The 27,785-nt window shown below is 38.2% G+C and overlaps 1 protein-coding gene across 2 annotated transcripts in view; it reads left to right on the top strand.

Annotated features, from left to right (window-relative positions):
• The window catches only part of LOC134655496 (membralin), a 117,108-nt gene that overhangs the window by 55,694 nt on the left and 33,629 nt on the right, over positions 1 to 27,785 (top strand). For both annotated transcript variants that reach the window (XM_063510963.1, XM_063510962.1), the window contains one exon: positions 16,408 to 16,540. In XM_063510963.1, the coding sequence (XP_063367033.1) occupies positions 16,408 to 16,540 (133 nt within the window). The remainder of the gene's footprint in view (positions 1 to 16,407; positions 16,541 to 27,785) is intronic.

A 27,785-nucleotide genomic window follows, 5' to 3' on the forward strand; every position in this document is an offset into this window, starting at 1 on the left:
CCAACAATGTTCAAAGTTTATTGATTATTCTGATGTATTCTTATTCTTATTGCAACTTCTAAATTGCACTATGAAACACCGTTATTCACTGACGAGCCATTTACATACACTTACATTTCACAATACTTTCCATCTCCGTTCCAAGGAACGTGTAAATTGCACCATATAGATTTCCCAAGCGCATTAGGGTGTTGGTAATGTTGGACGCGTTCCGAGGTGTAAACCTTCGATGGAGTCCGAACTAATCTTACTAAGTGAATCGCAGCGGACCTCCTGCCGGTCCGACGGGGACCATTCACGGAATGGCGCCCTGTTCTTGTGGCGCACTATCCTGATGAATTAAGTTAAGATTGTCTGGCTTAGCTGAAATAAATGCTAAAGGACTGAAATATGATGTGGCCATTTTAACGTCTTTGCTTTGACTTTACTAATTTGGTTTTTCCAATGACACCTATACAATACACTTGATCGCACATTAAGAGAGAGGTAAATCCAGGAAATTAGAAGGAAACAAAAGATATGTTGCACAAAAATTCTACGAAGTATTAAAAAAAAACAGTACACGGAAAGTATATTTTCACAAAAAAATATTTAAATCGTTTTTTTTTAGAAAAAGTATTATGTTGTTTGCTAAATATCAGCTGAGATGAATATGTACTTTTTCAACGTCTAGTGCATTTAACTATGTAGTGGCAAATTTAAATGCCAAACTTACATTGCTTGTAGAAGACCAGCTATGCCAGGTGTGTCAGTAGATAGTAAACGCGTTCCGACCCTAATTCGTCGAAATAGGCCGACTACGAATCCCAAAAATCATCGGCTGCAACTTGTGTCGTGCGAGATAACTCACTTAGCAGATTGGTGACGGCGGTGCCGGTTACTGCGCTTATATTTCTAAGACCTGCATAGCGCTTTTCTCAGTTAAACTAGTATAAGTTTGATCTCTGATTACGAATAGCTAGCACCCCTAGATAAACATTGGTTCGACTTAGGCGAAGACTAGGTTAGCTATAGTAATCCTGTGGTCGTTTACTAGCCCGCGATTATTGTGGCCATCGTGTCCGTTCGAGATAACTCTGTTACTCGGCACTCGCCGCGTCGTGTGCTGGCTTTATTTGTATGAGGAAATGACTGTGCTGTTGATTTCGAGACGGTATTTATGACGGTGCGTCTGTTTTTTTTGTCTTACGTTGAGCATTTCTTTCGTTTTTTTTTTCATTTCCAGAACTCCGTTAAAAATAGATTGTTTAAATTAAATAAGGTTGGGTAGATACGTACTGATATTAATTAGTCTTGTTCACATAGGTATGGACGTTTAAAGTCAGCCGAACTTTCGTTAGGGTCGTCTTTATACAGGAAACGTTCACTTCCACTATCTGTGAACTCTTTCATTCTTGTTTCCTAAATTTCTGGGAGGTTTACTTGTTCTGTTATAAGCGAACGGCTCATTTCTATAAATTGTATCTAAAGTAATGCTTTAAATTCTCACGATATTTCAAAAGTGCACTTTCGATTAAACCGTCCATTCCGCCGACGAGGTAATAACCTGCGCTTTATGATAAAGTTAATTAGATAGAACATTCGTTCCCTGGAGCGAGTACACAGATGAGACGCCGCCCCTCTGAAGAAAAAGGCAGAGAAAATGGAAACGAAAAATCAACAAATTCGTATTTTACCTCCACGCCCACTTGGTTAATCAAATAATTTGCTCATAAGATGCAACAAGTTAGTAAATACGAATAAATAAATTATACTTCCATCTGCGTGTCTGTACCTCTGTAGACCTCTTATTGCAATTAGAAACCACACACATTCGATGGTTTGCGTTTTCTGTTGAAAGCTGCAATAGGTACATTGCCAAGTACCTTACGCCACGTTTAAATAAATATATTCAATAAAGTAATAGCTACTGTATGTAAATTGTAGGAATGCCAATAACTTAGGAATCAAAAGTTTTATTTTTGATGGTTTTAGCCTTTTCTAAAGGTTGTTTGTTCCGGAATATTAAGAGAATTAATTAAATGTCCACAATTTAGTACAGGGTTACATTGGTACTTCGGGAGCGATCCTTAACTTTCCTGAACATAGGAGACGAACGTTTTTTTTACTGCATGGTACCTTTTATTTAACATTAAAAAGAAAAAGACATACAAATTGTGATTACGTGGTTAGGGTCAGTAAATTGCCTTTTTTTACATGCCTACTTACACAATTTTTTTATGTTAATATTGAAGGGCTTTTACCCCTCTTAATATTATTACTCTGAGAACAAAAATAAAAAATACAATGTTTTAATTGTTGTCAACTTCTCTATTAATATCTGCGTGACCGAGCTTCGCTCGGAAAACATATTAAAACTCGAAAATGCGCGTTTTCCCAGAGATAAGACCTAGCTAGATCGATTTTTCGCCCCCGAAAACCCCCATATAGCAAATTTCATCGAAATCGTTAGAGCCGTTTCCGAGATCCCCGAAATATATATATAAATAAATATATAAATAAACAAGAATTGCTCGTTTAAAGGTATTAGATAGATAGATATCCATTTCGTAAGCTATATGTGTAATGTATATGAGTAAGCCGAGTAAGACCGGACGGGCGCCCCGAGATATAATTAGTTTCGTGATCAGCCCTCCACCAGGCGGGTAAAAGTCAAACAAAACACCGTAATCGATGCGTATGCGACTGCAGACTTTGCTAGCTCGCCCCCGCCTTATTAACCGAAAGTACCGAAACTTAAGTTGCTGTGGCTATTTAGAAATATGATATACTATATTGCATGTTAAAAGAATACCCATGTCACGAAATTATGACTTGCAATAACATAACAAAATTGTAAGTATAATGTAAGTATAACTATGAAGTACAAGAATAGCTGAGAAAGTATTCCTGAATATTTTAATTCCTCTTATTCATTCGATATTATGGTCATATTAAATATATTAAAAACGGGTCACTCACGTATTTTAAGTCGAAAAACGATCCATTAGCGAGTGACGTAGTGAGTGTTGTGTGCAACCCATCGTTTGACAATAATGCCATGAATGAGGGTAGTTTCTCGCCCCCCCTGCCGCCACCGGCGCCTGCGCCGAGTCATCGGGCGCGGAGAGCTGCGGCCCGCAGTCTGCGCCGGTCCGTCACCGTAAACGCAAGCTCTTGATGACACTTCTCGGTACGAAGTGAAACATGTCGAGCGTTTTTCGACTTAAAATACGTGAGTGACCCGTTTTTAATATATTCAATATGTCTTTGTCTCACGGAAGTTTCGATATTATGGTCATACACATGAACATATTAGAAAACAAGTTCATATGAGTTTCCTCCCTTTAGACTAGTTTATTACTTACATCGTGGGTTTATTAAATCAACGTCTTACGTATCGTAAAGGATAACGTGTTCGGCCGTTGCGAGTAGGACTGTCACAGCTCATGGAATAACTTTTCTTGTACGAGTAACTTCTATTTACTGATTTTATTTGCTCTTTTGATTAAAGTCAACGTATCCGATATCGGAAAGTTCATCATCAAATACAGCAATCAGAACTATATCATTTCCCTGGGCATGTTACGAGTACCTTGTTGCTCTGGCCTGGGAATTAGCCAGCCCGTTTCATTTGAAACTGTTTTATTTCCACACGGCCATAGGATTGAGTTGAAACCTCGTTGTTTAAATCGACTCCTGCAATATTGCTTGCGCTCCCATCCCAGGTGAGTTCGTAGTTTTTCCACTCAATTCTATTTTGATATGGCATCATGTTTATTTTACGAACTACTTGTTAAATTATGCAATTTCTGTTTGCTACATTATTTGTTATAGTCATTGCTGTGTCAAACCTTCTTCGGGTTTGTAGCCAAGACTATTTGACCACGGGCCGCAAATTTCGTCAGTCAATTAAAAAATTATTAGTTTATTATATTATGTAAAAATAATAACGCGTAATCCAATTAGGTAACTTAGCAAAGTTTCATAATTAGAAAAATGTATCAAATAGCATAAGGTGATTTGTTACAGTGGCTGTTGTTGCTCAACCCTTTAACGGAGCGGCAACTGATGTTCATGAGGATTCATTACACATCGCCCTTAACCAATTTACGGTCACAGAAATTTGTCCCTGGCTTGCGGTTTATTTGGCTTAAATTGCTATTTGGGAATCATCAGCAGTTCGATATTTCTGTTAAAATTTGGATCTTATTTCGTTCCGTATAAATGTGTTTCAATTTCAAATTCCTGTATTGTGCTAAATCAGATAATAATAAAATATTATGCGTAAATGCATATAGCCAAAAAATAAGATACTATGTTAAATATATGAGTTATATAGGTAATATTTGTTTTCTGTATCTCTCATGACTACAAAACTGTATAAAACGTATCACAAATGCAACCAACATTTGAGTGTTCCCAGTGAAATCATTCAGTACCGTTCCCGTACATTTGTCGCGTATCTGTTTCCACGTCGCCTGGTGTTCAATTGCACGACGTCGCGTAACTATCGCGAGTTCCTATCTCGCTTCGACATTTCGTCCGAATTTCGTCGTTATTCCGATGATTCTAAGTCCAGTTTTGAAATACACCTTTTTACAAGAATATGATCTTGTATATGTTTAGTTGAATATGCACACGGAGGTGGGTGGGTAGTCGCGTAACGGACCTGCCTCAGACACTGATGTATCTTGGTACTTCTACTTGTTCCAACCATGCAACTTCAGCAAAGTACAGAGCTGAGGAAAAACATTAATTATTTTCTTCTTAAGATTTAGTTTATTATTAGAATGAAATAGGGATTTTAGGAAGGAGTTCAGAACTTCTTGAAGATTAATCCAAAGTATTTTCAATGGTCTTACATTCGATACGTTTAAGGTTTATATAGTAGGTAAAACAGCTCTTATATTTACGCATATCTATCTATCTGTCGCAAAGTATATCGGTCTTTTCATTGAAATAAGACGACCGCCGACCGGTCTGGCCTAGTGGGTAGTGACCCTGCCTGTGAAGCCGCGGTCCTGGGTTCGAATCCCAGTAAGGGCATTTATTTGTGTGATGAGCACAGATATTTGTTCCTGAGTCATGGTTGTTTTCTATGTATTTAAGTATTTGTATATTATATATATCGTTGGCTGAGTACCCACAACACAAGCCTAGAGCTTACCGTGGGGCTTAGTCAATTTGTGTAAAATGTCCTCTAATATTTATTTATTTATTTATTTATTTATTTAAATAAAGTCAAAATGATTATTTTTGAGCATTGTATTTGCATGACATAGTAACGTTAGTCTGTTTTAATTTGTCTGAGTTATATTAAATAACACACACTCAACTACTTGTTCTTAAAAGCCATCGATACCAATAAATATATCCAACATATTCAGGTGCTTGTTTATTCGCAAGTACTGAAAATATTATTTAAAATATGCAAAATAAGTAAAGCGATTTTATTTTCCCGCGCCGCCGCGAAAAGTACCGGAAAGCGTGCGGATATTGAATTAGTGGTGAAATTCGCATTTTTTTTCCGGAACGGAGACAAAAAGGAGTGCTGGCGCCCGCCGGACGCTGAATCAATTACGTTACGTTGACGCGCCGCGGTAATTCGATCCGTCGGCAAATGTTGATTTGACCGCGGGGCATGTCCGGAACGGCATGCCTGGAACACACTGAGTGGCCTCCAAAGTCAGCTATCGAGCATCTTGCTTCACCTGACTTCACCCGTCAGTTGAGTAAAATGTAGAATAATTATGGGAACCCTAAAAACTAACTGGTAACTGACATCGGTAAAACTGATATATTTTCATCGATGTCAGTAAAATGTTGATATTGCAGTTACACGGTACACGAGTCACTTCAAGATAAACCCAATTGCTCTATTTACTTGTGTCTATCTATAGCAATGCTTAATAGAGAAAAAAATGTGAGTTGGAACTTTAACATAACCGAATATTCTATTTTGATTCAAATGTCATTGTTGTTATTTAAAACAGCTAATCTGTTTTGATATCTCAGATCCGCACAATAAAATATTGAAACGCATTCACATTGTAAACTCCATTTTGGTAAAGTTTTTGTATTAACAACTCATTTTATATTACCACTTTTTCAGTCATACTTTTCTAGAAATTCGCTAAGCATGCGAATAATGTCACAAGATTACTATGTTGGTAATATTGGTAATATAAGTAACTAATTACTTGTCAATACATTACAAATCAGCCTCCATTGTGCCCCAACCTAAAGGCTATCACGGGCAAGCCGCGGGGCCGTCATCGGGCTGCCTCACTGATCTATTTTCTTCATTAGCACTTTGTAAAAGCGTTGCCCCAATTAATGTTCGGACCCTAAATTGAACGGTTTCAATCGCTGATATCGGATGGACGCTTTCTATTTTGGCTAGGTGCTCGGGTATCACACCCTTTTTAGGAATGTTTCGTTGATCGTCACAATTTTTATGTATGCTTTCACATTCATATATTAAAGGTATGCTGGAGATTTTTTAAGGGGTGTTTGTTTTTGTTTATTTGATTTCATTTTCCAATTAGTCCACCCAGAACAAAAAAATTAACGTATTTTAGCTGCAAATTTTGTTTCATTTATATTCGTACGACGAATACCTATTACAAAGCTCTTACATTAATCTTAGTTGACGCATTTACCTCTGTGTAACTTAGTGATGACTCTAATCTGCTCAAGTTTAGCTTGCTATTAACTAATAACTAACATCACTCTACCATCGCACTGTCTCGTTCATTCTAATCATGGTAATATGGGATGGCATCGGGCTATTCACTTCAATGGTTACCGGTGGCTCGCAAGGGTTGCACTGTAATTCAGAGCAAGGTTGGTATTCCAATCGCTTAAAGCGCAAGCCGATCAAAGGTTCAAGCGAACCAATATATGTACACATTCTTGCAACGTCTAGCTGTTACGGATTGCGAGGCCTCATTCCATTTACGCTTAAGTTTCTGAGCGTTTGGGCGCCACGACTTGGCTAGCAAAGGCATTAGATGGCCAGATTTTAGGTGAACGGCAAAGCGGATTATCGAAATTAACCTCTTCAACAGGTCTAATGATTGAGTCTTCCGCTCGAGCGGCGGGGGCCTGCTAATAATAATCCTTAATAACTGTTTACTCCTAATTATTATAGTATTATTTGAGTACCTATTAACGAGATTTTGTATTATATAATAGGTTTATAAGCAATTGATTGTTGATTGATTGAAGATGTTTTTTCTAGATAAGTCCCAAATAAACTGAAACAAAAAATATTAGTCGTTGAGAATATTAGTTGCTGCTATTTCTTCATAATTGTACTCGTAACTCTGTTCAACTTCTTTCTATAGAGTTGGTTATACGGGAGAAAGTTTTTTTTCTTTTCTCGAGTGAGGTGGTTGAGTTGCATATGTGCATGATAGGCTGATAATTGTCGTGTCAATGTATTCGAGGGCGGATTCTACACTATACCATAGAGAAAAAAATACATAGATTGCTCACTCCATACATCAGTTTTAGTACCAAAAAGACTATTACCATCTAGCATCGAGTATCGGAACTATCAGTACTGCTACTTGACAATAGATGTAACACCGACCGGAAAGTCTTATGCTGTTGAGATAAGACTTTCCGGTCGGTGTTACATCTATTGTCAAGTAGCAGTACTGATAGTTCCGCTACTCGATGCTAGATGTAGACACTGAAATTAATAGTCTAACTGATGTATGGAGTGAGCACTCTTGTCTTATTATATTTCTCTATGACTATACCATCCAATCTTAAAGGCAGGGTAAACGGCTGCGACATTATTACACGCCAGGCCGGCCGGGCGGCGTCTTGCCACACAAATACGGCGACTCATCGGCAATTTGTATCGGGCCAGGCGCATGCATGTTAATAAAGCCTATTGTGTCCTCCGCTCCACGAGATTAATGCAGCGTCGTCTAATCTATGCAGAGCTGCAGCACAACGGAAGATACAATGCATGAGCAAACTGTATTTTCATAATTCGGTCCCCGATTTATAAAGTCATTTTAAATTGGGATCTTTTAAATATCCTCATTTCCGCAGCGACAAAATATGTTCGTGTTAAGGGAATTTAACTCGATTACTAATGAATATCCTAAATGTTTTTAGAAAACGGATTCTGTATTCAACGAGCAGTTCTTGGCACAGGGTAATTATGCTCTTTTTAAGTGATGGTTAAGAAACTTAGCGCACACCTAAATGAATTTTCTAACACATCAAATATGTAATCTGCCTACTGCAATGAGAATAACTAAGGGCCCGATTCGGATTTTGTGATAGACATCTATTAGATATCTTTTAGACATCGCCCAGATACGATAACGATATGTTTAAGATCTAACCTGTCAAATTTGACATTTTCGCGATTCTGTAGATACTCTTCAACGATTTCCACAAGATATTACTTAGAGATCTAATTCACATCTAATAAAATATCTAACACGATCTATCGTAAAAGTGACATTGGTTGCCCGAATTGCGCTGCAAAAGAGAAGTTGAAATCTAAACTATAACGTATCTAGAATGGATCTAGTACGTGTCATCTCTTGTGAATATCTTGAAGTTCGAATACGGCAGTAAGTGATTTGAACTAGATAGTATATATGTATATTTTACGGGCAACAAAGCTGAAACACTGCATGAAAAAATGTCAGAAAGCATGGATCAAAGCATTGTCATAACCAGGAAACAAAATAAACGTATATTTGATCAAAATATCGTAACGTAGGCGTTAAATAATTGCTATTCGTATTTCATGTAAGCATTCATGCCAATCACAGCTAACGGGAACCAGAAACAATTTATTTAAAAATCATTTAAACCATTATTTTTGGGGAAATATTAGTTTAAGTTCTATTAAAGGCTCGCGAAAGCTCAAATGCATGAAATTACGTAACAGTGCATGGTATAATAATATACTCCGCGTGGTACTCTCTTCCGACCACGTGACTGACACAAGCCTACGTCATCATGCGACAGCGCTATATAATAATATGCAATAGCGCTACATAAAGTGGCAATGTTATTGTGACGTAGGCTTGTGTCACTCTGGGAAGAGAAGACCATGTTTTATTATACTATGGTGCAGTGTTTATTTCCTATCCGAATAACGCGTACAGCGTGTTACGTGACTTTATATCAGGTTCAGTTTAGAAATACCTAATGGATTAAACTTATTGCGTTCAGAGTGAGTAGAGAATAGACTAGGTATCCTCTAGACTGAGTTTAGAGCAATTGTTTCATGAAACCGATGCTGCCAAAAATACGGGGGTGCGGGGGGACGAGGTGAGCGAATCCCGTGCCGTGATTGGTCCGTTCAAAGACACGGACCAATCACGGCATGGGATTGACTCGAAGATGGAGTAAAACTATCGTATAAGTGGCAGAGGGGGTAGCGTTACTATGCTCAGTCTAGAGGATGTCTTGTCTGTGGAGTAGAGGTAATCAGAATAGTGCAGCGCACATAGACCCGTAGCCCCATCCCGCGTTTTAATGTTTCGGCTCGGCTAAGCCTTGCATCGGAGATCCGTCTTTACGAGCTCGTTAGTGTCGGTAATCGCGCTGCACGGCCGGATTACGCCTGTGCATTATTAGTGTTTTTATTGATTCACTCGGCTCCTGTCGTAAACTGAGATTATTATTCGCGACGCCCCCGCGCCCTCCAGCCAAGTTTGTTTTCTTAACTTAATCGCGACGATAACGACATTTAATGACGGCTAGGTGACTGGCGAAATTCCGCTTCGATGTTTAGTGCTCATTCTATTTTCATTAACCATTTACCCACTTAATGATCCAGATCCTAAGGGAGTGATTCAATGACTTGGCCCCGTAAAATTAAACCCTCGCGTGATCTAAAATCTGGAGGTAAAAACGTAGCAATTAAGTATTTAAGTACTGTTTAGTGTTTAGCTAAGATTTGTCTCTGTGTTTGAATCTGACAGTGCCTTGGAAAGAAGGCAGGTAAGTAAATGAATGTGTAGCTGGCTTCCGTTGTTCACTGCCTTTTATGAGGCTGATTTAGTTTAGTTACATTACTAAAGTACGATGTAATAAGGTTCAGTTTTCACCCGTAAGGATGAAGCTCTGTGATAATGCAAGTACAAGGGTTTATTGGCACGAAAATGTGTTAATAAGCTTACTCGTTTTATGGTTATTGCCTTATAACACTTCAATGATGAAACATAGTAGCCAGCTGGTCATTATCTTAACCCTCGTACATGTTGTCGGGTATTATGGCTTCACAGATTTTTTTGTACAACATTATTTAAGGTGTCGATTTTGTTTTGAAATAATGTTTTAATGGGTAAGTATTTAAAGATTCCAACATTACCCGTCTCCTTTGTATTATGTCCTTAAAATTGATAACCAGTTACAGTAACTATTTATTAAGCTCTCTCCAAATACAGATACAGTGTGTTAACAAAAATTACATCCACGGGCTTAATTAAAGTAAACAAGAAACTTACAATTTATGGAGTAGTTTGCACATTTAAAAAGTTAAAAACGAAAGACCGAAGTAATTCCCTTTATTGCTTTCCGCGAAGAGAAAGCAAACACGATGTCGATGATTATATTTTTCCAAGGAACCCTAAAATGGCGTACGGGCTCCATTATTCTCAATTTGCGCCAAGTTCAAGGAAGCTCGGATGCTGGCGAACGCGGCGGGTGTCCCCCTTGATTAAACCCCTGGAAGTAAGAAGTAACAATTTGTGTGCATTTCTGTATTCACCTTGGAAAATTTATATTACTTCGTCTTGGATTGCACTTGAGCTTAGTGCACTCTCTCGCGCGTCTTGTTCGAAACCTTACGTATTGCGACAACTATGGATGATACTCGTTTTATAAAGTCACATCTAACATTTAAACTGGGCTGACTGAATTTACAAACAATCGTTTTCTAAAGACACCCAATACTCACATTACACTTCAAACCTATGTAAATGGATATTTTTTTAAATGTTGATAGCCTGCCTACACTATCGCATTGGGAAACTGTAAACATAGCTGTAAGATTTAGTAAAATAAAAAAAAATTAAAAACTCTGTGCGGAAATTGTATACAAAATGACCCGCTTTTTATGCGTTTAAGTAGTATTTTGTATAAAGTTTGCAAACCTTAATATTGTCATCGCCAGATATTCAGCTGAAATGTGCATCGCCTTTGCAACATAAACAATCGGGCGTCTACCTACGGCAACTGCATAAAAGGTTGTCATTCCATCTGGCGTGGCTGATACTGACGTATTAAATTACAATGATAATAGGACACTGAAAACTGTTGATTCAGTGTCTATTTTTAAAATGTGTTTTTTAAACTCCGTTAACTTTGGGGTATGGCTCAGTACAATTAAGGAAACCATATGGCATAGTTTTTCTTCATACAAAGTAATTAAATGCTGCATAGACACAACTTAATGTATTGAGTAGATCATGTCACTTTTCGTTGCATCTGTCATCCAGATAAATTTCTACTTTTCGATTGTCCTTTGGCTTCGGCCCCTGTACGGCTACCATCAGTTTGGCAATGACATAAACGCCGTCGAGAACGTAATTTACTTTCTATACATCTCGCTCGTACTCGCATATTTGTGCAAATGAGATGTATAGAAAGTAAATTACGTTCTCATACTCTCACCTAGCCCACTCATATTGATGCTGGCACTTCTTCCTCCTGCCCTCATCCCACGTTATGTGGGGTCGGCACAACATGTTTTTCTCTTCCATTCTCCTCTGTCTTGCGTCACCTCAGCACTCACTCCTTTCTTTCTCATATCCTCTTTCACACAATTCATCCATCGTTTTTTTGGGTCTTCCATCCGCTTTCTGTCCATACGTTCATCCCTAACATTCTTTTGCCTATATGACATTCATCCCTCCTCATTACATGCCCATACCATGCTAACCTACTACTCCTCATCTTTTCCGTTACCGGTGCTACTTTCAAACTTCCTCTTATATACTCATTCTTAATCCGATCCTTTCTCGTCACTCCACACATCCATCTCAACAGTCTCATTTCCGCTGCATGCACTCTTCTTTCATCTGCCACTTTCGTCGCCCAGCATTCTGATCCATAAATTACAACAGGCCTCACGATCGTCTTGTAGATTTTCCCCTTAAGTTTAAGGGGCATTCGTGGATCGCAAGTTGTTCCAGAGACCTGTCGCCATTTCATCCATCCCGCATTTATTCTATTTTTCACGTCACGGTCGATGTTTCCGTCACCTTGAATCAATGACCCAAGGTACCGGAAGTCAGAGCAGACTGGTAGGGATACACCATCTAAGGCAATATGGGAAAAACCGGAAAGACCACCGAATTGATGCTCGCACTTAATTCCTATAAACACATATCGAGCAGATGGCCACATGGTGAAAAGTACGAAGAACATTCGTGAGTTCAAAAACACAATTGCTTCTCTGGTCCATTATGACATGATTGGTGTGTACGGACCGGGCTCGATCGGCTGTCCGTCGCTTGCAAGCCTGGACCACCTGCCGGTTACCTGATATTGACATGCCGGGACGCTATTCTGCATTCGAATTATATCTCATTATTTTAATTTAAATATCGGAAAAAGGTGGACGGGATGCTGACCGACAATCGGATGAAAACAGGCATTATTTACACCAATCTAAATAATGCAGTATCCGACATGGTGGCAGATGTCACATGCGAAAGAGACTGTTCTTACAGTTAAAAAATATAACTAGTTTTGCTGGAGCGCTAAGTTAAAAGATAAAGAGAGAGAGAGAAACTCAATATAATAATCTAGAATTTTCATTTTTAGTTTGTTATTGTTGTCCAAAGTGAAACCGCAATGCAAATAATTATTTCCAGCGAAGGAAATATTTCCGGGTCATAAACTCAAATCCAATTTAAATTTTCAATAACCCCAAGTAAAACAACTGATAAAAGTCTTAGCCGCAGACAGAATTTAAGTGAAAGGGGAAAAAATCTAAAAGGTGTCGAGCTGCTGAAATTGGAATAATAAATTCATAATGCGCAATTTGGTGTTCGTTTTTTCTTGTCTGAACAATATGGTATGTACGATAAACAAGTATAGATCTTTAGCATTTCCGATTAGTTTTGGTAACGATCTTATGAAATGTAATTAGCCTTATTTCAAATAAATTAAAATCATGACTAGCCTGCATTCATCCAACTGCTTGGCATTAGCTTACTCGCACAAAAAGGATTCGGATATAGCCGCCACCCTAGCCTAATGCTAATTAGGGTCTTCACACACACCTTTAAATTCTTGGCGTTCACTTCATACAACCTTATCCTTCACCAAACAGCAACTGATAATGGTTATCAAATGATATTTTGTACCTCGATTTTGAGGACCTTATTGGCAAAAACCTGGGTGGTTAACAACCAAGACCTCTGGTTTCCTCCTCGAAGGTCCTTAAAGTCTTACAGGTCCATCCAATCTTACTACTGTATACAAAAATTACTGATGCACATATATTGTACAAGCGTATATTTTAAACAACTTGGATTTTTTAAATGTAGGTATACTAAATTAACAAATTGTAGTAAACAGTATGTATTTAATTTATATGAAATCCTAATTACTAAAGTCAATTTGATCGGGTTGTCAAGTTTTCTATCGCCCGACTCGAGACAGGGGCTGATGTTCGGCGCGTGCCTCTCACCCATCTTCGGCGATCTTCGCCCCGCGCCGGAATTAAAATTAATAGCGGACGGCACGTCGACCGGCCCGACTCGGCCCGGGTAATTTGTTTACTCGTCTCGCCTAGGATTACGTCGCATGCTCTGTTGAATAGGTAACGGCCGGTGACTCCCGTCACACTTACGCTCCGTCGCACCCCATTTGCGGACTGTGATGCTCGGGACCGGTACGCATCTACCCGCAGACAAATTGATAATTTATCAGTAAAGCTTACGTCAACTCACATGTCATCACCCGACTGCCGATGGAGGGTTGCTTAAGCGCATGTTTGTATCTTTGTTCAGTAGCCATTTTCGGTAAGGCCAGAAATAGCCTATTCGTAAGGACCAATATATGTTATAGGTAGAATCTATATAGCTTCATATAAGTAAATGACATGTCCAAATAAGGTCTGTCCACCTCTCTCGCATATACAATAATTGAGTGAGAGATACTAGCAATCAAGACGGGGCATCGTAACACCATGATTTTACTTGCTTTTCTACCGGTGTCTGCAGACTCACCTTTTAGGTCTTATTGTTCAACGACTAATAACTTCATTCGGGAATATTATGAATACTATTATTAATGATTTCTCCATTTTATCTTGTTGCCAATATTTAGTCTTATCGGAGTGCAATTCCAATCGTTTGAATCATTCCATTGGTGACAACATAGACCCCTTATTCGTCATTCACGTCTGTATGTCCGCTTGACACGTCCCCAACTTCCAAATAATTAAATGTCCCTTGTTAGATATGATTCAGTTAAACGTCGCCGAAGTCGGGCCGACGGCGTGTCGTGCCGGCTCCCGGTCGCCCTGCCGTGTTTATTGTATCAGTGTCGACGCTCATCATTCTCATCAAAATGCAAATAAAGTAGGCACCGACCGAGCGTCGGCGCCCGCCGCCGGACAGTTGCAGGTTTCGTATCGAGTTATATCCTCATGATATTTGGGATGTATACTCACCCGTGTTGTGTGTTTGTGTCATTATGAACAATATGCCCGTGGAAAGCTGGGACGCAACAACCTTGTCGCGACGATTAATACAGTTTATTTACATTAAACAGTATTGGGATTTCTATGGAAAATTTCGAGTTTAATAACAGATTATAAATGCGTTTGGTATTTAAGAAATATAACAAGAATCGAAGCGGCGTTTTAGTACCATAATGTTCAGTTATGATAATTGATAAAATGTTACATCGTTATTAATAAACTAAAATGATTATTTTGGCATATTTCTATGCATTAACGGTCCTTTTATATGATACTACGTCTAATGACCAACCGTTTATCGTCATTTATCTTCCTGAGACATCTTTGCCACCAACCTCAATGTCACATTGTACCTATTCTGATGTATTTTTTGTATAAGTTTAAACATGCATTGTGTTTTTAGTTTGAATTAACAATACGAATTCCACGAATCTTATTTTCGCAAGTATTCTCGGTAAACTAAGTAGGTAACTAAAGTAAACTCCAGTTGTGCGTCGGAGCTGACACACACACACATTTTTTTGTTGAATAATTCTATGAATCAGCTTAAAATTTCCAGGGATTGAGCTGTTTTCAGGTCCAAAAATGTTTTGACAAGAGCAATCGTATCATTGCACGTGTATCGGAATCTACCTACATATATTCGGCCAATTCGCTGAAAAAGAAGATAGTGTTGTACTTTCATATCCGTTTCGAAATAACGTCTACAGAATATAATCTGCTAATTAAAACGCAATAACTCCAAATCAGGTTTGAATTTTCGTGTGAAAATGCAGTGTCTTCAGACGGGGCGAGATCGCGGGTCGCTCTCGGTCCCGAAACGTTATTCCTAATTCATACAAGTTTCAGGCGAGCGATCGTCTGAGACCGACCAGTATAAGGTTGATTTTCGATCTCGCGTAATTGTTACGGATCTCGAGTCCACAGCTAGACTAGTTATCTCTTGTTGCACCCTCGCGTGAGGTAGCAAGTGATCGTAACACAGGACTTACGCTGTTAATAAGCTCGCGCCGGGGCCCGGCTCGGATTTCGGTCGTTAGTGCGTAATTGTCGACACCTAATTAGTCTGACTCGGGCTCCGGTGACTCCCACACATGACCCCATGTTTAATGCGATGCCGCTGCACCGGCTAACGCGCTTAATAAAGTAGATTCGGTGCGGATCCTTAACGGTGGCGACGGGAGCTTCACCGCGGTATTCGGAAATCAAGATCCGTTCTAGACTAGAGAACGATACGATATGTACTAGATACGTTGTAGTTTAGATTTCAACTAGTTCTCTTTTGCAGCTCTATTCGGGCAACAAATGTCACGTTTACGTTAAAATATCGTAATAATATCTTGTGGAAATCGTTCAAGAGTATCTACAGAATCGCGGAAATGTCAAATTTGACAGGCTAGATCTTAAAAATATCGTTATCGTATCTTGGTGATGTCTAATAGACATCTAATAGATGTCTAGTTCAAAATCCGAATCGGGCCCTCAGACTGACGTCGTCTTGGAATTTCGCGTCTAATCTATGAACAGATATATGTAATTTTAGGGTTTCATGTTGTTTCAGGCAAAATCGAGTCGGGTTCTCAATAGACTTTGGACCTTAACAATTTATTTTATTAATTAAGTACCTACCTACCGACCGATCGAAATATGGAACCATCACAAAATTAGTCACGTGGTAATTTGTGTTTTCTCGAATTAAAAATATGTAATTTTGTTCCCAGGCATGGAGGCTATAATGTCGGAGTTCTTCAACGACACAACTACGGCTTTCTACATTATACTGATCGTGTGGATCGCTGACCAGTACGACGCCATTTGCTGTCACACCGCCATTGCCAAGAGACACTGGCTGAGGTAAGTCTAAGAAAACTAGCGAGTACAAGAAATATTAATCTTTTTTTTCTCGTCGATTGAAAGTAAATTGTGTCTTTCCATTTTAATAGGATAGGTGGCTTCACATTTTGTGGCTAAATATCACTATTAATTATCACCGATACTCTTAAATACATCCATTATATTTGGCCAGATCCTTTTGTCGTATATAAAAAGGGTAAAAGTGTTGCTTTATTTCAAATGTTTCAGAAATTTATTATATAACTTTTTTTAAAAGCCATAATTATATTGCTTACATATTATAAAATGTTTCGACGACAACGGTTTCACTCACTTGAATTTTTAGTCGCTACTCGAGCACTCGAGCCTGAGGAAGGACCCCCGAAAGGCCCGAAACATGTCGCCAATATTGACTAAAAATTCAAGTGAGTGAAACCGTTGTCGTGTCGTCTAAACAGTTTAAAATATGTCTCACGAAAGTTTAATATCGCTTACATATTATGTAACTGCTCTAACTTTGCCACAGGAAAAAAGGCGTTAATAGGGTTATTATTATTTAACTCGGACACAAAAGCGTCACTATTATAGTTAAAAGTCTTTCGTACTTTGATACGAACTCGAATTGGAAACATTACATATTTAGAGTCTATGTGGAAAGATGTAGAATGTATTGGATCCCATACAACTCACGACTCTTTCCGCACAGACTATAAGTAGTTCGTAAATAACATGCAGAATTAGAAATCCCTTAGCGATTTTTAGTTCTAATAGGGGTAAGAGAACGACAACAAAACCTTTTCCATTGAAATATTGCGCCATTCTTTCTATTCTCGGAATAGTAGGTATAATAAGAGCAAAAATAAGACTGGGACTTTGAAAGCTCTAGCTACTATATAAATAAGGTATGTTCGGTTTTTGCTTTTCCAACACAGAGGCTTATAGATAATTATTATTCAGTATTCACTATCTGCGTCTCAGTATATAAATAAATACAACCAAAATAATTTAACATTTACTAAAAGGAGGAAATTCTAATAGAACGAGTAATGAAAGTTTATTTTCAATTAAGGACTTGATACAAAGGAGTGAGGTGTAAATGAAACGTGGTTCTTTCCTATGTAACAGGAAATATAGGCTACGCGCTACGGCGTAGCGCTGCGTAGCGATTTACGACCCGATTTGGACAATGCTTATATTAAGTCACAGCGGTACGATATCAAAACCGTCAGAAACTTCTTATAAACATTGCTCGAATCGGGCCGTTAATGTGGCGTTCAGATTTTGAAAGTAACGTTGTGTTACATAGAAGGTAGCATCCTATAGAAGTGGTCTACGCATGCCTCCGTGAGGGACAAAACATACGCAATGCGACGCTATACGCATACTGGTGGGGAATAAAAAAAAAGTGAGACTGTGACAAGGACAAACAATAATAGCGCTTTCGCTGCTACTCCTACTGAAAGATACATAAGACTATCCCGTTCTGTCAGTTATCCCCACCACTCATGCCCAATCCAGTTTAATACTAGATTCATGTTGTGTTAACACAGTACGATGCACTGCGAGAAATAACATAAGTATCAATATATAATCATTAATCACACATCAGTATTTAATTGCTGAGAATAAGTTAATATTTTAGAATTCTGAATACCTCTCGTTTGTTATTGGCCTATTTTAGTGTCCCACTGTTGGACAAATGACCTCCACGTTTTCACCATTCGGTCCTCTCGCAAGATATTTCCAATATTGTATCCCTAATACATGACATATATACCTATACAGGGTGCTTCCTGGAACAGGAGCAATAAATTAAACTGTAGGCTGTACTTCTCAAACTGACCAACATTTGTTCAGCAACTTTTGAAAATAACTCATGTTTTCATTTTTATTACACTTTTAAGTTTATTCTAAGACGCAATGTATTGCAAATTTTGTTATGTTTAAAGCGTGATAAGCAACGTCAAACACACTGATGTTAGCGTACATTGAAGGCAATATTTATTTTGTATGAAAAAGAGGAAGTCTAAAGGATTCATAATTTTTAAAAGTTGCAGAACTAATGTTGGTCAGTTTGAGGAGTACAGCCTTTAGTTTAATTTATTGCTCCTGTTACAGGAAGCACCCTGTATATGCTATACGTTTATACACTAGCTTAGAGGTCCAGACGTATTTTTCCAAGGCTAGGAATCGCAGCCACCCGAGAGGACGGTGCCGTTTTCAATTCGCCTTATTTGCGCTTGTTTTAATAGCGTTCTTATTGGCCGCTCGGACGGTCAGCCAAATTGCTTCGTGCTCGGAGGACTTTTGATTAAGGAGGCGTGGGCAGTTGAGCAACAGTTTTGTTGTTTATCTGGACACTTTCAAGCGTAGGGCGCCGAGAGGCCGATTCTACTTAAAAATTCATGTCAATTTCATATTATTTTGACATCGGCTTTGTATATTGGCTCGGTCAAGTTGCGCTGCGAGTAATGTACTTATTGTAATGGAAGTACCGTATGCAGAACAGAACGCTGCCGTGTCACGCCAAACTCCGTTAAGTCGAGTTACATGAGTTACGGGTAACCAGTCTAAATCGTCTTAAAAACCATTAAATATATATCTTCTAAAATAACATTTTGAGAATCTTCATTATTTACTGAGAAAAGCATATGCCTAACTCATGTAACTTCATTTTTTTGCCGATGACGTCAGACAGAACTCGGTTAACTTGAGTTGCATTATATAATTATGTTCTTAAGTTACCGGAGTTAGGCAACTTAGGCATGACTGGCCGAGCGCTTGGTTTATACGACAACAATATTATTTCGCTTAATACGTGGCACGTCTGATCACGCGTATGTCATGTAACTTGACTTACATGACTTCGTGTGACCGTCATAGTATGGAAGAGTTGGTCATGCGGAACCATTTAATTCGAATAAAATGAAAACTATTCAATTATGCGAAAAAAAAATTAAAGATCCTATTCTGTGACCATATTTCCTACATGTAGATTAGAAAAAATTAAAAAATTACGATGAACCGTCAACGATAACAGCATTTGAATCTTTAAAACTTTAAACGTAATTATCTCGAAACTCAACTTTTAAAGTTACACGAGATGCGCGTGACACTGCAGTTACGGGAGCACCAAGCCGGCGATGACACTGACAATAGCTGACGACACACGCGCCATCAGCTGTCGACACTCATTAATGATGGCCAGCTCGGAACAATTTCATTATCACCTGCCCGTCGACGAGGCGATCCTATTTCGTTAATACTTTACTGGATATGCCAATTATCAGGCTGAGAACTATTCAGGGCTTTGCCGTGGGGTTATTAAATACGTACCTATGCTATTTTGTTGTAAGTTTTATTTGTGAACTGTAGAGTACTTAGTAGGTTACTTTCTAATAATTAGTTGAATGGGTTGTATATTTACTCATTGTATAATTTTATAATATTCTGCGTAGCCACAGTAAAATGCACTTGTAACTGGATATAGGATGGAAAATATTCTTCATTAAAATCTAATCACTAAGTTTAATGGGCATATTTAATCCTGATGATAAAAAAAATTGTCCCAAAATTTTGTATGAAAATGGTACATTCCACTATTTCCACTACGTCACGTTACATACAAGTGAAAATTTTTCTCATACTAAAAACGTGACGTAATGGAATGGACATTTTGGGACATCTTTTTTTAATGGTAGGATGGAGAGTGCTGTCGATTCTGAGTAGAATGAGCCCAAGAATGTCCAGATTTGAAAGAATCGGGTTTTCGATATTTATTTTAGAAAAAGCCCTAATGTGGTCGCTTGCGAGAAAAAAATGCCAATTTATTTACAGAGCACTTCCCTTTTTGATGTTCCGACTAATAAATTATATACAATCTTATAAAAGGCATATGGTAAACGGTAAGCGCTCTGAATATTTAAATAAAATTCTTGAAAATGGCGTTGTGAGCGAAAGGTCTTTGTTAATTTAAATCTGCCTCGCTACCTGCCTGCTCAGGCTTCTTTGTCGACAAATTAGTGTGATCCAATAAAAACAGAAAATGCAATATCCCTACTACGTACTCCATGTACGGGGAACTCTTTAAATATTTCATAAGCCTTTCGTAACTACAGATACCTGGTATAAAACACAGACCCGATGATTTAATTTCTGCGTAACGTTATGTATCATACGACAGTGAAAACATTTCTCGCCAGGCTATCCGTGCAATAATGCATCATTTCATTAAGTTCACAACATTTTAATTAACTTCTGTCCTTTATACAAATGTAGCGGAAATTTTCGTACAGTCTTTTTATTGAAATATTATACAATTTTGATTAAATTTAATAAGGCGGACATTATGTTGCTTGCAAAGTATGAAATTAATTTTGCTTTACATTTTCAAAGACTAATTAAAACGACGAAGACATATTCAGTGCAGTTTTAACTTTTGTTTACGCTTTTCTTTATCGCTATTTGTATTACCTACCTTCTTGTTACTTTACCTTCCTTTATTTCATATTTGAAATCTCATAGGCTCAGGTTCACCCTCTAAATAAAACAGGAATGACAGGTGAGAATGATTTTTATTTACGTAATAGGTACTTATGTTGGGCACTAACTGAGCACAAAGGCATATTAATTATTATACAGGTAGGTATGTATTTTTCAGCCTGTATCTGAAGATGAATTAGGTATAATGTTCACAGCCTCATATGTAAGGATTTACGGTTCCTTACTATACCTAGTCCAATACTGCAACTATGGTCCACAAGTTCAAATGAAAATTAAATATCAAAACCAATGTTCCCTTTGGTTTACTCCCGAGTTTTTTCTTCCATTTATAAACATACATTGCCTTAGAACTGCAAAACATACACTAAAAGGCACACCTAAACTAAAAAAAATAAGTTAATTTTGATCCATGGTTGGGAGCTTTGGTCAATTCGGAGGTTTTACCAGAAATAAAGTTTTAGAGTCTATGATTATAGTATGTTTGAACAGTTATCAAAGAAAAGTTTGTCGGCGTATCGGTACTTGGAGGGTCTGATCCTGCGATTCCTGCGGTCGTGTGAAATCGGGCGGGCACCGCGTGACGAGCGGTCTCCCCGCATAAATATAAATCTCTTGGACCGCCAATTAAGGTCCGCCCCGACAGTTTGTCTACGACGCCGCCCTGATTGCTTTCCCCGCGGACGACGACACGCACTCGGGACCTATCAGATCGATAACCCCGGCTTGGATGACCCTATCAACACGACCGAACCTGTCACTAGCGCCGAATAAAAGAGTTGGGAAACAGGTGTTATTTTGAAGAGGTCAATTTCGTTCCACCGGTCACTCGTTACTTCTAACTTGAACATAAAAGGAAGGTTTACTTTTGGCTAAACGGCTGACATTAGATTTAAATGTCATGTTGCGTTCTCGCGCGCAACTCCATACTTGAAGTCGCGCCAGATGTATGGAGTCGCGCGCGAGAACGCAACTCATGCTAGACCGCCTGGTTAATGCAAGTGAGCGCATACAGCGTACAAAACTCGAGGAAAAACTTTTTGATTACTTTTACGTACGGCATGCTTGCACAACTCAAGCCAACGTCATTATTGACTATAGATATAGATACTTCAGAGAGAGAGCATCGCATTTTACGCCAGCCCTTTCTGGAGTGTCCCTTTTAGAACAAAATCTGTTTATTTGCAGAGTTGAATACCTTTCCTTTTTATAATGGATCGAAGTACACCAGTAATGGATAGTAGTACCAACAAACCGTTGTTTACTTTGTAAAGGTTATATTTAGAATTTAGAAAAGTAAATCCACAATAAGTCTAATTAATTTTCTTATTTCTTGTTTTTCCTTTCATTGTTTTCTTGATAGAGTTATTTTACCTTTTGCTATTTCGATCCACTAAAATAAACAAGTTACAATAAAAGTAAATTGCTAAGGTAAGCTCGCTAAAATAGTGATAGGCTATTCTGTTCACTCGAGGGTTTATTGTGAATGAATTTGCTTTATTTTGGTGGTTTGTGTTAATGTTATTACACTTATTAATAATATTATATGTAAAAGTTATTATACCATTAGTGCCCAAATAAACCTTACAATATTAAAATCGTCGTAAATTATATAAACTGTAATCTTACTTCCTATTTCTTGTTAGTTTACCCACCCATTTTAGTAATAATACGTATAACTTGCTGAAAAATCTCGCTTGTTCACGACGGCACGGAAAGTAGCATTTGAAATAACGTCAGTGTTGAGACCACGCATGATAAGAGGCAAAGCGATCCGCGTGTAAATAATGATAATCCGAAGCGGTAATGTGTGTGCGATTTATTTATAAGCGCGGCGCTAGAGTTGACGCGGCGGCGTCGTTAGGGGCGCCCTTCTCGTGTGTCATTTTAAGGATGTGCCAAATTGAAGGCTCCGTCGGGCGTCATAGCGAGGGGAGACTGATTTATGCCCCCGGCCCCTAGCGGGTTCGATTAGAGGTTTATGCTCGCCCGAGGTCAGTTTTCTTATATCAACTAATATGACACGTTTTATTGCCGTTATGAAAATTACGCGTGTGATGACCGATGGTCGAAAGGAACGTGCGACTGCGTGACGCACTGAAGTTTTTCTGTGCGATGATTTTGTTGACATATTGCACCGCTGCAATCTAATAGAAGGCGACTAGGTAAATTTGGGGACTACTTAAATCAAATTTAGGTATAAACATTTTACACATTTTATTTATCTTGCAAGGTTTCATTATATGTCTTATAAGTATGTGAAAGTAATAGGTAATTACATACAATTATTACGAATACTCCAATTACTGGTATGTGTAGTTTGATCAGCCAAATTACTGGTTAGGCTGGGCCCAATTATCTGTGTCAGTGGAAAGGGGAAAATAAATTTATACTCACTTTATAATTCACCAGTAAAAATTCACCGTGACCTCCTACCAATACGCGCTTAATTAAAATGTACTGACAATATATCAGTGAAAAAACAAGTTACCTCAGAACAAAAACTTAATTTTTCGATACAAGGATTTATCGTCGACTGATATTTTCTGCTACGTTGCAAGTCTTGCAGTCAAAATAGATTGAAGTGAAATTTAAAATTCGAAATGCCGCTCTTGTAATAATTAAATAACAGACCGTAAACGATAAACTGTCACTTAACTTTACAGCATAAACTTGTTCAGCGCACATCTCGCCTCGTTATAGTCATTACAGTTTTATGACACCCGCTGACAGCTCGACCACCCAACGAGCCGCCAATTGCGGTAATGTCAAGCTAGTGCAGCATCGCTGGTAATCATACTAACACGCATCAGTGTGGTGAATTCAGTTAGTTTACCAGCCTAAATCGTCCTCACCAGCCTACGAGTATATTCACGGTCTACTGTTAGACATATAACCCCTTATTCATAAAACTTTACGGGCCTGATTTGATCTCTCATTGTGCTAAATATGTAGGTAATCCTCACGGTATTAGGTAGCCTATAACTCAGTTTGGAGATTTTGCGTTTATTTGCTTGTGTATTTGATATTGTTGCTTATCTTTTAATAATTTAGGAATTCAACACCTGGAAACCCTATGCATCTAAGTTTTGACATTTAAAGACTCTTATAGCTCTAAAGAATTTTAGATTTTTTAGTATTTGTCTGTTTGTTATTTTAGAAAAAGACGGGTAGTCTATTTCGCGGCGCCCCTGTGCTAAGACAGCTGGTAAGACCACCTTCATCGGTGGATGCTAGGCCAGTCAGTTTTTCACAACATATCAATCTACAGCGGTTTTGTTTAATATTTTGGTGGTCTGATTTAGGTAACTTGCAAATCTACGCCTAAGATTTTGGACGAACCGCTCATGGTACAGTCACCAGCATAAATATATGACTGTGGGCAGCCGTGAAAAAATATCTGATGCTCCATTGGAGGCATAAGTATATGACGACACTACCTCGGTAAAAATATGTGATGCTTTGTGGCCGGCAAAAATATCGTTAGTCTGTATCCGCATAAATATCGGATCGGGTCGCTTTAAAAATATTTGACGACTCATAAAAATCAAAATTATGTGATTACTCTCATCTGGCATAAATATCTCTCCACTGTGAAAGCAAATACATCGGATGGACGACGGACTGCCTATTATATATCTGACACGTTGGGAAATCACAAATATGTTATCGACCTTCAAAAACGAACCATACATGTTTGGTATAGAGCCGTAAATTGTATGAAGTGATTTGACAATTCACGAAAAGAGTGCAGACTTGTCATTGTATATGTCTGTCTCACATTATATTCTATCATCGATTTGACGGAATAAAAATGGATATAATTTATTTGTAAATTTGAACGTATCATGAATCTAGTATATAACTGGATCTGGCATGAGGGGTGGGGGAAATGACCGAACGGGATAGTCTTATGTATCTTTCAGTAGGAGTAGCAGCGAAAGCGCTATTATTGTTTGTCCTTGTCACAGTCTCACAAGTTGACTTCTTCATCATTCTTTTTTATGTAAGAAGGAGGTTTATTACACATCTTCTATTAAAAGTATACCTGATTTTTTATTATGTCACAATTTAAAATTGCAAATGAAATACGTGAGACAGACATATGCAATGACAAGTCTGCACTCTTTTCGTGAATTGTCAAATCACTTCATACAATTTAAGGTTCTAATGCTATCCAGGTATGGTTCGTTTTTGCCGATTGATGACATATTTCATAATTTCGTGTCAGATATATAGGCGGTCCGTCTGCCATCCCATGTATTTGCATTCCCAGTGGAGAGATATTTATGCGAGATGAGAGTAATCACATAATTTTGATTTTTATGAGTCGTCAAATATTTTTAAAGCGACCCGATCCGATATTTATGCGGATACAGACTAACGATATTTTTGCCGGCCACAAAGCATCACATATTTTTACCGAGGTAGTGTCGTCATATACTTATGCCTCCAATGGAGCATCAGATATTTTTGCACGGCTGCCCACAGTCATATATTTATGCTGGTGACTGTACTACTACTTTCCTTTTCATGTAAACACACATATTGTTATTTCCTGTCTTTACTTTGGAGTCCGCCTGTTGCCTCCCTCGAACACACCCACTCCACTAGTTAATGAATCGTCGATGTGTTTAAACGTCGCGGCGCGAGTCGCCGACATCGCGCCCAGCGGAGCGTGCGACCAATGCGCGATGACGGCTGTTCGCAGTTGTTAATTACGCTTCGACGCGCGACTATACTATCTTTTTACCGAAGGGTATTTACGAAAAAAACACAGTAAATCATGTAAACACTCAGAAGAGCTTACCTGCTATCTTTTGTAGCCAGCGCTCAAAGATACATATATTGATGAGATTTTCAGAACTTCATAAATATGTGCCACACATTCAATATAATATGCAAGGCTAATTAATGTTTAGGCTGCACCGTTACAGGAGGGATACATTTTATTTCAGTACTGTACTTGAGACTCAAATAAGAAAAACTTGATACATATATAATATGTACCCAGGTCATTAACTTTTATTGTATTGTCCACAGAAGGTACCTTTTTCCTGAAATGTTTTTGACCCACCTGAAATGTTTTTACTTTGTAGAATTCACAGTCAATCTGTCAATATTCCTATGGGAAACCTCAAAATCCAATGAATATGAATGCCATCAGGAATTATTACTTCGATGTTAAAATTGTTTATGAACGTTTTGAAATGTTCGGTATTTTTTTGGAATGTTGTCTTTTGTTTGAACAGCAAGCACCATGCCGATGCATACACAAAGAGGATTCTGAATCCGATTGCGAATATGCATGATATTGGATGTTAAGAGTATTACATGACACGGTGAATGGAATTACCGCTACCTACCACGGTTTTATGTGTCGGGAGTTTTTGCAGGTCTGCATTGGTATTTATCAATATTATGTTTAATTCCAATATTTTGTCATTGCTACGTGATTATACGTGTATGTAGCGTTGAGGAATATAAATTTATTAGATCTTGAAGCACGAGTTGTGCCTAGTTCAAGTAGGTTTACAATCAGGCGGGGTAATATGAACTCAGTTTATTGTGCACGGAGTATCCAATAAGAACAATATACTTGGTCAACCAGATCTTGACAGTAGAAAAAGGCGGCAAATTTGAAAAATGTAGGCGCGAAGGGATATTTGGTTGACCAGCTATATATGACAAGTGTTCCTCTTACCACACCTGACATTTCAATGTGAAACTTCCGCAGATAATTTCTGCCCTCCTAAGGTAAAAGGCCGTATTTTCATATAGTGTTCTTTGACAATACGGCCTTTTACCTTAGGAGGACAGATTTGTGTTCAATGAGTGTTGTTTTCATCATTTTTATGAAAGTTACTTGTTGGCACAGTTTCACTAAAATTACTTTTAATATTAAATAGACTTTTAAGTCGCTTAACAATTTAGATGTAAATTTTTCTCAGCTCAAGTTTTCCGTAGCTTTCTTGAGTAAAATACTTTTTTTCGTTCTCTTCATATAAAGTAATATAGGTAAGGTAAGGTTATCTTGTAAAATTTAACCTATTTATTTGCCAAGCAACCAAGTATTAACCATAGCATGGAAATATAACCGCTAAAATCATAAAACGAATTCGGTTGAGCTGTAAATCACGCACCGACCGGCAAACAGTTATCCATAAAAGTGTACGTTTCACGGATAATTATAGTCATTGTTTAGTAGAATATAGCAGCCGTCCGCCGGCGGCGGCGCTGTGTCGAGATGCAAATGAGGCTGCGGCGGACGGCCGGCGCCAGCGATCGCGGCGCTAATCGCCGCTCACTGTCCCTGTCCACGGGAAATATGGGGCTCCGGGTAATTGAAACCACGTGAACTGAGCACAAGTAATTCCCTTGTCCGACGATTTGTAAGCGGTGAATTTGAATTTCGAGGGAGATTAGTCAATTGTTACTTGTAGATTGTTGTTTTCTTGAATGTATTGTAGTTTGCCAATGCGCAATAAGGTTTAAACGGATTTTATAAAATATAATGCGATTATTTACCAAAACATAGTATATAAAAGTAAAATTCTTGTAATCCGACAAATAATTTATATGAGTTATTGATGCAGAAAACTCCTGAATATTAAGGCTAATTGGAGCTTAATGCATCCTACGTAGTATTTATTGATCATGAGTCTCTCTGTAACTATCAGCAACAGGAAAGACAAATAGGTAAACGCACAGAAATACATTATAGTACGATAAGAGAGCACTGTTACAATATAGTTTCACTAACATT

The sequence above is a fragment of the Cydia amplana genome, chromosome 16 (genome assembly GCF_948474715.1).
Source record: "Cydia amplana chromosome 16, ilCydAmpl1.1, whole genome shotgun sequence".
Classification (NCBI taxonomy): domain Eukaryota; kingdom Metazoa; phylum Arthropoda; class Insecta; order Lepidoptera; family Tortricidae; genus Cydia; species Cydia amplana.